Source organism: Onychomys torridus, chromosome 6, assembly GCF_903995425.1.
Source record: "Onychomys torridus chromosome 6, mOncTor1.1, whole genome shotgun sequence".
NCBI lineage: Eukaryota > Metazoa > Chordata > Mammalia > Rodentia > Cricetidae > Onychomys > Onychomys torridus.
The window spans coordinates 72,844,947-72,857,468 of record NC_050448.1 but is presented as its reverse complement, the minus strand read 5'-3'; the positions used below and the strand labels follow the sequence as shown (position 1 = coordinate 72,857,468).

Sequence of the window (12,522 nt, the reverse complement as noted above, 5' to 3'; positions counted from 1 at the left end):
CCAAGGAGTCAGTGAAGCCAGCTAGAAGCTCACTGCTGCCCAAATCCTCCCCATAAACATACAGACACCAGCTGGACATGTGGGCAGAGCCACTGTGATGTCAAAAAGGAGGCAGGTGCTGCAGGGGGTACTGTACGGGCAGCAGGAAGTCTGCAGCGAAAGCTCTCTCTAGCATGAGCTACCCTGACTGCTAGAGTGAAACTCCTTTATGCTCTAACATTGAGCAGCTGGTGGAAAGACAATCACTCCCCTGGCAGAGGGAGCTCCCAAGAGACGGACAGTGGGCTGATGCTTACCTGTGGCACACTGGCATTCATAGCCATTCGGATGATCGATGCACTTGGCCCCATTCAGACACGGGGTACTAGAGCAATCGTCAATGTCAATCTGGCACACTGGTCCCGTGAAACCTTGAGGAGGCACAGAAGTGGCACAAATCAGGGACTCACCCATCTGCCTTTAGTGAAAGAATGGGTTCCACCACTGGCAGAGCATATGCCGATGGGTCACCAAGCAGACAACTTTCCCTGGCAGGTGACTCAACACCTGGGCAAAGGATGGAGGTCAGAGGCCCTGGGGTTTCCACAGTCGCTTCTTCAGAGCACAGCGATCATCTCCAGAAGCAAGAGGAACTGAGACACTATGGAAACATAGAGTCTCAAGCTCGTAACAATGTCCCTAGACTAAAAGGATCTGAGCTCCGAAGAGGAAGTGGAAAAGCCACTGGCCACAGCAGTCAGCTGGCATGCCTTCAACATCAGCAGAGGACCTTGGAAAAAATCTGATGTATGCTGCCTGCCTGGACTTAATGGGATAAAATGTCTTGGGATTTAGGAATATGACTCACAAGGAGAAAAAAATAAAATCCTGTGCTTCTGTGAGGTGTGAGCACTCTGAAAATACAGACACAGACAGGGAGGTCAGGGGCCATTCAAGAACAGACTCGGACTTCAGGCCACAAAAGACTTGGAAGACTGCACTGGCTGAGACAGTTTCCCACCTCGGCACACACAGTCTCTCCCCAAGCACTCACTTTAATGATTTCCTCATGCACAGCCCACACACGTTCCCTCCTCTCTCCCCTTCCTGTGGTCAGCTGGCTCGGTGCTTTGGAAGAACACAGGGGCAGGTGGCGGGCACTTACCCGGGGGACACAGACACTGGAAGCGATTGACTTTGTCCACACACTGCCCATTGTTTACACACGGGTTGCTCTGGCATTCGTTCACCTCCACTTCACAATGTACACCTTTGAAACCTGCACAAATGGACCACACATGTGGTTCCGACAGAAATAAAGGGGCATTTCCAGCCAAGAAAGCACAAATGTGCAGAGATGGCTACAACCCCCAGGAGCACAAGCACTTCTTCAAAGACAAGGAGACTTTGCTATGATTAAAAAAAAAAAAAAAAAATGTCCCTGCAGTCAGCAAAGTATGCCAACGTGAAGGAGGAGCAAGGCTGCTTCCCTACAGATGTGAAATCTCCTTCACAGGCTCATGTATTTGAACACCTGGTCACCAGCTGGTGCTGTTTAAGGCGGCGGCTATGAAAGCTCTGTGACATGAGGCCTAGCTGGTAGACTAGCAATGGGGCAGCAGCTTAGCTTTGCTTCTGGTCCTGTTATCTATCTCCGCTTCCCAATCCCCCAAAATGTGAGGAGCCAGCACCACACGCCTGCCCCACTTCTTCTTCTGCCACGAAGGACTGACTTGCCTGTGAGCCTTTACTGGGTGCTGTCAGGTACTTCACCACAGTGACAAGGAAAGTGACTGATGCACGGGTTTACCCCCAGGACACCAGGGAGACAGCATGCAAACAAAGACTCCCCACGTTCTGTGACCGATTTCTAATTCCTGGACACTGCCCCCACTCTCTTCCTAAAGACCAGCTGAACTGGTGCTCTTGGGGTGCAGGTCAGGATTAGGAGGGCCCCCTTCCCAAAGCTAGAGTGCCGCCATCCCTTATTGGACAGAACAGCTCACCTCTGCTATCACCTCGTCCTATCTACATCCTCTAAGGAGTCAAGAATGCACCCTGCAGGAGAGCCCCAGGACCCAACTGAGCCAGTGTCCCCGTTCTGGGTAAGTGACAAGTGCCTGCACAGCTGTGGCTGAAGTCTAATTCTACGAATGAAATGCAATGAGGCATGTAATTTATCGGAGGATCGGGAAACTTGCTGTTTAGAGGATTCCAGTGGGAAACTGCATCTGAGGTTTCCCAGTGGGTGAAGCTGGCGTTTGACATGGTGGTCTTGTTTGATTTGGTCTGCTTTGCTCTAACTACCCCAGTAGTCTCTTACTCTGCAATTAAAGAGCTTGCATGGCAGTCCTGACTCTGCTCAGTCAGCAAAGGGAATCCCAAGCTGGCATAGGGCATGGAATCACTGAGGTCTCTGTCAGCACAGCTGGCCCTATTTACCTGGCATGCACAGACAGGTGAACCCTCCAATCTTATCCAGGCAGGTGGCATCATTCTGGCAGGGGTCTGAATGACACTCGTTGATGTCCATCTCACAGCGAGGCCCTGCGTAGCCTTTCAGACACTCACAGTGGAAGGCGCCATCTGTATTCACACACTTTCCTGCATGCTCACAAGGATTACTGTTGGCTGTAATACATAAGAACCAGTTACCAGGACTAAGCTCTTGCCAGAGTCTCCACCAATGTGATATTAGAGGATAAGCAAGATCACTCTATTTGCAGGTTTATTCATTAATTTATAAAAAAGAAATTACTAGAGTGATCTCTTACCTTGTGATGTTCTTTTTTTTAACCTCTTACTAAGTTAGGACTTCATGTTAATTTTATTTATATATTATTAGTTATGTACATGTATGTGTGTGTGAGGCCTGAAGATGAGGTCATATCCCCCAAAGCTAGGGTTGCAGGCAATTGTGAGCTGCCTGATGTGGGTGCTGGGAATTGAACTTGGATCCCCTGCAAGCACAGTACATGATTAACAGCAGAGCCATCACTCCAGCCCAGGAGCCCCTATTAAAAATCAAGTCTAGATCTGCCCTATTATTTAATTCCCAGAAGGGGACTTAGGGTCATACAGGAAAGGTTGGTTGTAAACTGTGTGTGTGGAACAGGAAAAATCAAGGTCTAGGTGGAATACCTAAAGTACAATACACTCCCACTGAAACACTTGCTGAGCTGACACAACCTCCAAGCCCAGGAAAGATGCCAGGCACTCACCCATGGCACACTCATCTACGTCTTCTGTGCAGTCGGCCCCCTTGTAGCCCTGTGGGCAGGTGCAAATGTACTGCCCATTCAGGGGGTTGGTATCACACAGCGCCCCCTTGTGGCAAGGGTTGCTAATGCAGGCATCATCCAGATGACACAGGAGACCTGTCTCAGGATAGAGTATAGAGAAGACACACAAACACACACACACACACACAAATCTCTTTAGAGAAAAGCTTTTTCTTCATCAAAAGCAGAACCAAATTTTTAACATCACAATCTGGAGGCAATGTTCCCTTCATCTGCTCCTACATTAGGGACATGTCACAGCCCTCAGCTGCTGCACACAACCTGGTCTCGGCCTGGAGCTCTCTGTTAGAGTGCTCCTCCAAGGGCAGGGCATGGATAGGCCAAAGCACCAGAGGAGGAACACAGGAAAATGAAGATATCCTGTAGAGAGTACCGGGATTAGCAAGCAAAAATAGCAGATGTCCTGTCAAATTTGAATTTCTGATAAACATAAAAAAATGTTGATGTAAGTATGTGTCAAATTTGAATTTCTGATAAACATAAAAAATGTTCATGTAAGTATGTGTCAAACATGCCATGCTTCCTGTGTTTTATCTGGCATCCTCCATCTCTAAGGGCTCACTGGCATCTTACTAGCCTCAGAACTGAACCGCATCTGTCTATTCTCCGGCACCCAGCCAATCACATCGGCATTCCTGGATCAGGTGCAGAGCGGGAGGGGTGATCTGTCAAGAGCCCACACCTGTGGAAGTGGAGGAGGGGAGAGGGAGGAGGCCATACTACTAGGCTTCCTGCTCTGCAAGGTTCTGGTGGGAACCGGATTTTCCAGTCTGCAATTGGCCAAGCCCGCTTCCACAGAGCTGGAGGGGTGGCTCTGGGAAAGGTCGGCTGCAGGGTTCCTTGGCTGCCCGGTGATTTTCTTCTAATGAGTCTGCCTCCACCGTGCTCTGCTGCTCCTAACACTATCAGCTGTCTAAAACACGGGGCAACTCTGCAGTCTGAAGCGGTCTTCCTTAAGAGACTCTTCAGACGCACGGAGGTGGAAACACACTGGTCTCCTCCCTAAATGGGTATTTCTTCTTAAAATGACCCTGAGAGTCCATGGATTGGTCATCTAGTCTGGATTTCTGAGGTGCTTTTCAGGCCACGGTCTTGAGGCGTTCTGCTGGAGCTGACTGCCTGAGGGACACAACCAGCCTCTGACTAGCAGCCTGCACTACAGAAGGGTCCCCTCAGACTGCAACGAACAGGACGCGCAGGAGCCCCATGGCCGGGGCGCCTCGCCCACCTGTCCCTTCTCCTGCTCTGTGGCTCTGCTGGCCTTACCTGCCTTTCCCTCTGGGCACAAGCAGGAAAAGGAAGCCACGCGGTCGATGCAGGTGGACCCCGGCGTGCAGGAAGCGAAGGCGCAATCGTCGATGTTCTCACTGCAGTCGTCTCCACTCCAGCCGTTCACGCACACGCAGCCGTAGCCTCCATTGCGGTTGGTGCAGGTGCCGCCATTCTGGCAGGCATTAGGCTGCAGCAGGCACTCATCCACATCTTCTGTGCAGAACTGCCCTTTGGGGGGCGGGGAGGATACTGGGTTAGGACCCTTACGTCCTAAATGATTCGTGCCATACCAGCCCTTGTGTGACCCGCCTGGAGCTGATGCAAGGGGCACCCACCACAGTCGGCGTCCTCTTACAAATTTTACAGTGACCTTGAGCTATCCAAAAGACGCCTATTAGAAAAGAAATGGCCCTTCTAGAAGCTCTGACAAAGTGAAATTTGGCCAGCTGGCCAGATAAAGGACAAACTCTGTAGGTCTCTTCATTTAGCTAAATTCTTGGGCCAAGAAATAAAAAAGCTGGGCTGGAGAGATGCTTAGCAATTCTTAGCTGGAGAGCACAGGCTGTTCTTCCAGAGAACCAGGGTCTGATTCCCTGCACCCACATAGAACCTTCACAACTATTTCTAACCCCAGTTCCAGGGGATCGGATGCCTCCTTCAGGCCTCTGAGGGCTTGCACGTGGTGCACAGACATGCATGCAAGCAAAACACCCACACACATAAAAACAAACAAATATTTTAAGAAAGCAATTCAACAGTGGAAAAAAGCAAGGAGCGTAAAGTGTAAATGATGAAGAAGGGCATGATGAGCACCTGGGAAGGAGTTCCCACACCAAAGCACAAGGGCTCTTGTTTCCTGTCAAGATGCTGTCCATGTCAACACCCTGGCTGGGACACTGTGCAGCAATCTCACATGAGGCTTCTACCATAAGGCAGCTAGCTGGTAGAGGGTCCTGGCTGTCTCCCATTCATTCTCACAACCACGTGTGAAGCCACAGTTATCTCAAGACAGAGATAACTATATCTCAGTATCTCGATAAAACAAATATATCTCAATATCAAAATATCTCACAATAGTAATTTTTTAAAGGTTAGGATGAGCAAGAATACAGGGAAAAGACTTAAAACAGACAGTCCCAGTGAAGTGTAGATGTGAAAGGAAAAGCCAAGAATAGTGAGAATGGAGCCAAGTGTCTCAGCCTGAGGGCAACAGTCCACCCAGTGCAAGAGCAGATGAACGAGGCCCACCGTGCCCTGTCTGACAGCAGGCACGGAAGGGAGGTGGCAGGCATGTGTTCTTACAGACATGCTAGGAGCCCGGCTGCCCCGAGGATGGAATGCTGGGAAGGCTCCTGAGCACAGAAAAAGACAATGTCTTACATTCCTTACAACAAGGAGCTCATGATCCTTCAAAGCATTTTAGTGCCAGGCAACCTGGATTACATAACAAATTAATAAATTGGTCTTATTGGAACTCTTTTAAAACCAGTTTTGCGGGCCAGGAAATGGTGGCACATGCCTTTAATCCCAGCATTTGGGAGGCAGAGCCAGGTGGGTCTCTGTGAGTTCAAGGCCAGCCTGGTCTACAGAGCAAGATCCAGGACAGCCAGGACTGCACAGAGCAACCCTGTCTTGAAAAACCAAAAAGAAGAAAGGAAGAGAAAAAGGGAAGGGGTAGAGAAAGGAGAGCATGGAGAAGGGAGGAGGCAAGTAAAGATGTGTGCAGAATGAAGGGAAGGAGGAGGAGAGTTAGAGAAGAGAATCAAAGAGGAACAGAGTGAAGGAGGAAGAGTTAGATCAGTGTGGCAAACGTCCACCCCAGGACAGATGGTATCATCCATTACATCCTTATGCTGCGAGCAAAAAAGGCTACTTCAAAGAATGGCAGTTGTGTTATTAGGATTCAGGCGGGGCTGAGAAATAAACACACGACCAAGAAGTAGGTAAAGAGCTGTTGTAAACTGGGTAATTGCTGAGTCTAGCCTATTACACTTACACTAACTCAGACAGCTGCGCTGCCCCTGAACCACGCTGACTTGTGGAATGCAAGCATGTTCCATGTCATCGTTCTTTAGTGAGGCCCTGAGATAAATCTGGGTATGAGACACTGTATGTTTAAAAATATTTCACATATATTTCTTATGTACTGTTGTTGTAAGAGAGACTGGGTAAAAAAAAAAAAAAAAAAGACAAAAAGAAAAAGTAGGTAAAATAATATTTCCTTGGAAGAAACCTGACACTCCTGGGAAACCATACTAATAGCCAGTTTGTCTACAATGAAGCAGACATGTCGTTGCCAATGGAGCGACAGGCTCAGGGAGGTCACTGCCGGCAGGAGTCCAGGAGAGCTGAGGCTGCAATGGGTCCACCGTGCTCTAAACGTCACAGACTTGCAGTGTGAGCCCATCTTCAGAATCGCGTCTGCGTGCTGCTTCTTCCCAAGTGCCCAGGCACGGGATGGGGGGGGGGGGAGAATGAGGGGGGGGGGGGGGGGGGTGGAGGAGGTGAAGACCAAGACTATGAGTCACTCTGCTGGATTAGGGGGAACTTACAGCTGCAAAGCACTGCCTGAAATGGGAATGTGCTCGAGGGGTGAGCAGCTCACTGCTTCTTCCTCGAGACTATATCTATTCACCTGATGCACTCACTAGAGGTGCCATCTGACATCTAAGGGCACACCTGCTGAGGAATGACCTTCTGCAAAGGAGATCGTTTTTCTCTAAGGTTCTAGAATAAGAGCCCCACCCACCCACCCACCCACTTCTGACAGTTTTTCCCCTCCTCCACACAGTTCTGTCACCTCCCTCTATGACAAAGAGGCGGGAAGCTGGGATAGTTACCGCAACCCCTTGCTCTGAAATTTCCAAAGAAATGGCTCTTAGGACGCTGTGCTTTATGTCTATACCTGCTTTGAGCTGGAGAAAACCCAGGCAGAAGCCTACCATGAGGGAAACTGAGGCTCAGACAGGTAAGAGCCTTCCCAAGTCCCATGAGCTCTGTCATGAACACCTCTATTAGGCTAACTCCAGACCTGACACCCCCACCCCGTCCCTTTTTTTTATTTTTTGACAGTACTGGGGATTGACCACTCAGCTACATCCCCAGCTCCTATACTGCGGCAGCTCTTAAAGTCTAGTGAGAAGGCCCAGCTGCCCAAGACGAAGAACATCACAGGGAAAGCAGCAGGCAGAGGTCATGAGAGATCAGGATGGGAGCATTTTTCAGCACTCATGGGAGCACTGGGGTATGATCTCTGGTCATTTGGCCTTTCCCACTTCCCACAGCAAGAAAGCGCTCGCCTGTGTGGGAGGGAGGCTGTGTACTTCAGAAGATGGCAAATGAGCGCAGTGTCCTCTCCTGCTGGAGATGGTTTGAGGCTTTAAATCTGAATGTGAATTCTGGACCTGCTATCCAGGCAAAGGACAGCTGGGGGAAGACACCAGGGGATACAGTGGCAAGTGACTGGAGCAGGCAGAGGGAAGAGCACTAAGTTATGAGCTACCTAGCACATAAAAGTGTGCAGTGGAAAAAGAGACCTGTGCTGTCGCCGTGCCCCACCAAGCGACTAAACCACCAGTGCAGACCAGTCCTGGCAGCATCGTCATCTGGGTCAACACAAACCACACGGTGAACTCCCTGAACGCACTGCACAGAGTTCAGAGAGGCAAGTCTTCAGAGGACAATAATCACCTCTCTTGGTCATCTTCGCTTGGAGATGCTGCAGGCTGCTACCATTTAACCTTGGGACCAAAGCAGCAGGCTACCCAGGCCATCCCACCTCCCTCAGGCAAAAGGGGAAGAGAATGGCTTGTCTTCGCAAGCCATCTTCTTGAAAAGGGTCAGGATTAGTCCGGTCTGAGTTGTCACACTCAGCAGATGGCAGCTGGTGGATACTTTAGACTCTAACTGAAGCTACTGAAAATGTTCTGAATTCGGCCTTGTAGGTAGACTCCACAAGTCGGGCCCCCTCCTTCAGACATTTTCTCTAACCGACGGCAGCTTCTAACATCACTTCAAATGCTGAGTTTCTTCCTGTGCCAGGACGCTGCACATCCTACGCTCTCTACACCGTCCGATTCACAGGATTAACTACTCACCATCCCTCAGACCTCCAAATGCCCATCTCCCACAGTGACCGTAAAGCTTAACTTTATCCTATCGACTCTGTTTCTCTCTCTCTCTCTCTCTCTCTCTCTCTCTCTCTCTCTCTCTCTCTCTCTCTCTCTCTCTCTCTCTCCCCCCCCCTCCCATCAGATTACAGGCTTCGAGAGGACAAGGGCTGGCTCTATCATCACTTCAGAATGCATTCCAGATACACTTGGGGGCTGTGGAAAATGGACATTACACAGCAACACATCCGATTATCCCCATTTTCTAGGTGAGGCAAGTAGGACAGGAGAGACATGCTAACCTGTCCAACTGTGCACAGCTGGTTATAGAAGAACTGGAAACATAAATTCAAAGTGGAAATAAGTGCTAAAAAGGTTGGAATGTGCTACAGAAGTCAATTTCAAAACGGGAAAGGAATCTGAGGGACAGGAAGGGTTGAGAAATTCAGAAGAGGAGAGCTAAAGACACCACCAGCAACCTGCCATTAGTAACTAATAGCCTATGCTGGTTTTGCAGGCGTTAGGCCATCTTAATGCTCTAGGCAAAGGGGCCAGGGCCCATTAAACACAGGCACCACCCAGCAGCTCTATCAGCCCAGGGTTCAAGGAGCTCATTATACTTCTCAAGGCACCACACACACCAATCTGACATGGAGTGACAAGTGACCGAAATGAGGGGAAAGGAGGGCAGCCCACCAACCAGAGAACTGCCTGCCCAGCCCTGTGTTCTGTGAAGATGTTCCCCCCCTCACCTGTGAACGGTGAAGTCTGCAGACATACTTTGATCACATCAGCCATCCCACTAAGAGTCAACTCTTCTTTCAACCACAATCCTCACACAAGAAGCATAAAATTTAGCTTGACTGTCCCTCACCCTGTTCCCTTCCCTTCTATGGGTAATTCAAGACAATGTCACCTCGGACACATCCTTCCAGCCAGCGGTCACTAAACACCTGCGTTCTGGGGTTTCCATCTTCAGGCCACAGAAAACATTTCCCAAGCTCTATGCTACATACTCATGCTACACAGACTCTAGGTCATTTCTCATTTAATAGCGAAGAGAAGCCAGGCTGCTGTACAAGCTGTGACCAACGACGAACACTGGCCGAACTAGTCTGTGTGAGCCCTTGTCTACAGGACAATGAGTGTGTGCATCCCAGTGACAGCAAAGCACCTGTCCCTTGGAGGGTGGGCTTGGTTAAGGGAAGAAGGAAGGGTGTGTGCACAGAGATAAATACAAATCTTGAGGAACCCCTACACTAATTCTACACCGTTGTCTTCTTGAAGACTCCTCGTTATTTCTAAAGTGCTTCCAGAATGATCTTAACTGGATTGTGCCCTTCCTTCTTTAAACCCTTTATGACTTCTCTGGCAAGATAAAATTCTAGCACTTGCCATGTTTCCTGCTCTCTCCTCAAAATACCACCAGTCCACCACTTCTGTCCGTGTCTCATAGTGGTTGGGTTCCTTCTCTCTAACAGTAGGACATGCGGTCCCCTGTGCCCGGAGACATCCTTACCCTGCCTCCCCACATAACTCTTACAGTTTATATCTGAAATGCCATCCCCCCCCCCCCCAGACCTTGTCTGCCTAAACAAAATTTCGCTTTCCCCATTAATCCTGCAAGGCATTCACTACAGGTCAGATTTTACACATAATCGGGTTATTTGTGTTTCTCACTACTGTTTACTTCTGGGCTATAAACTTCATACAGAATTAATGACAGCTGTCTACCTCATCACTAAACCCCCACAGCTTAGCACAACAATGAGCTAGGAATATCTAGGAACGCTCAACGTTTAATTATTAAATAAGTGCTTGTCTCTTTCTGTCTTCTTTTATTAAATTATCATAATCTCAATAGAATAGGAACCTCACTTTTACAGCAGCGACAGAGGGTGTCTCTATTCTGTTCATTTCCCAGAGTCTCTCCATTTCCTTATCTACACCCACCAGTCAGCACAGCAACTCCTCATCCCAGACCCCACCCTACCTGCTAAACTACATCTCACTGTCACACCAAGTTCCCCTTGCTTCTGTTTTAACCCTTCTTCACTCTATGTTGTGGGGACAGTTTCCTTCTTAACTGAAGCCTATCCTAACCCTAAAGACATCCTCCAAGACAGCACCCTCCAGCAGAGCCCCTGCTATCCTCCTATGAACATTGCCATGCGCATCAGAGTCTAGGGAGAGGAGGGCCAATCTCTCAACTTCAACTCTACTACTGACCTCCAACAGGAAAAATGTAGACATTATATTATTTCTAGGTGCCAGACATCGCTGTAAGTTCTTCCCATTTGTTGTCAAACATCATCTTTACAAGTGATGAGCTCAATTTTACAAAAGTTTTCAAACCTAGTCCATAGTGGAAAAGGCAACGGAGAATCTAGGGGAAAATGGCACCAGGAGCAACAAGAAAATCTAATGTCCCCTCTCACTCATTGCCACAAGACACACACACACACACACACACACACACACACACACACACACACACACGCATGAACGCTCCTACACTGTGTGAGGCCTGGACTATTTGTACTGGGATTATCCATGAATAAAGCAGTCCTGGTTTCTACCCCGTAGCCTTTAAGCAAATAGAGGTTATGCCAAACAAACAATGATAATACAAGGTGTCGAGTATTTTAATGAGTACCTGTTGCCTCAGGAGAACAGAGAGTTAGTGAACAAAACTGGCAAGTGAAAGCCAGGGCCACATGCATGGGCAGAGCAGATTGTGTATGAGTATCTCTGAGGGTGGAAGGAGGAGTGGAGAGCATGTCGGGCAGAAGGACATGATGTGCTCAGGTTTGGATGCAGAGGGAACATGGCTCATTTGAGGCAATGAAAGGAATAAGTGCAGTTGAATTACAAGCTGTGCGTGCGTGGGTAGTGGAGAGTTGCAGGGAGAGCAGGTTCCATGCAGCGCTCTGCAACCCCAACCCCAAACAAGAAGGCTCCACCGAAGCGTTTAAGCAGAGAAACGGCACATCCAATCTGTGTTTCAGAAAGCCTGTTCTGCTACGGGAAGAACGGTCTGAACTCCACCTCACCCCTCCAGGTCAACAGCAATTTAAAGCACAGAGGAGTCGCAGGCCACCCTGGCCACTCTAGCAACAAGAGAGTTTGCAGTGCATCTGGGGCAAGCTCCGGATGCAGCGGCACCAAAGCACAGCCGGGCTCAGCCTCTGTGGAGAGCTGGGCCAGAGCTGGCATTCAGGAAGCTGACCCCTGGCACAGAGGCTTCTCCAGAGAGGAAGGTGGTGCCAAGCTTGACTCCCCTGCTGCAGGCCCACACTTTGGCATTCTCCCCACTTCTTAGGCTCCTTACTGCTAAGCCAATTGACACAGAGAAGCCCTCACCTCACAGGGAGGTTCAGGGTGAGGGGATCCAAACGGCACAGCCTTTCTCTATTTACAGGCGAGCAGTTACTCGGTGCAGAATGAGTAATATGGAAAAATTCAACATGGGGACTATTAAAAGGTTCTGCAATATAAAGCATGGACGTATGCCACATACGATTAGATAAAGAGCACACTGTAAAAATATTCACTGCCAAGAACACTGAGAAAGAATTGGTTCTCCGCTCTCAAGACACTGACAAATTTAGGTTCTGAGAAGAAATGAAAAAACAGTAAGAATACCAGACTCTGTGGAAGGGGCTGAGAGCAGCAGAGAGAGACAGGATGAAGATAATTGTGTGTCACGTGAAAACCAGAATGCAGTGCAAATAAAACTCAGGATCACAAGCTGCAAAGGACAGAGCAGAAGACAAGGAACTATAAATCAGAGTTCCAAGGGGAAAGTTTGAGATGTTCCCATAAAATGCAAAACCACCAGAGAGCGGATTGAAATATCA

At 49.0% G+C, this 12,522-nt stretch overlaps 1 protein-coding gene across 1 annotated transcript in view; it reads right to left on the bottom strand.

Moving 5' to 3' along the window:
• Window positions 1–12,522, bottom strand: part of Notch2 (notch receptor 2) — a 135,550-nt gene that overhangs the window by 44,046 nt on the left and 78,982 nt on the right. Inside the window, exons 6-10 of the mRNA XM_036189741.1 lie at window positions 4,548–4,781; window positions 3,201–3,356; window positions 2,422–2,610; window positions 1,145–1,258; window positions 297–410 (exon numbers count right to left, since the gene is read on the bottom strand). Coding sequence (XP_036045634.1) covers window positions 297–410; window positions 1,145–1,258; window positions 2,422–2,610; window positions 3,201–3,356; window positions 4,548–4,781 — 807 coding nt within the window. The remainder of the gene's footprint in view (window positions 1–296; window positions 411–1,144; window positions 1,259–2,421; window positions 2,611–3,200; window positions 3,357–4,547; window positions 4,782–12,522) is intronic.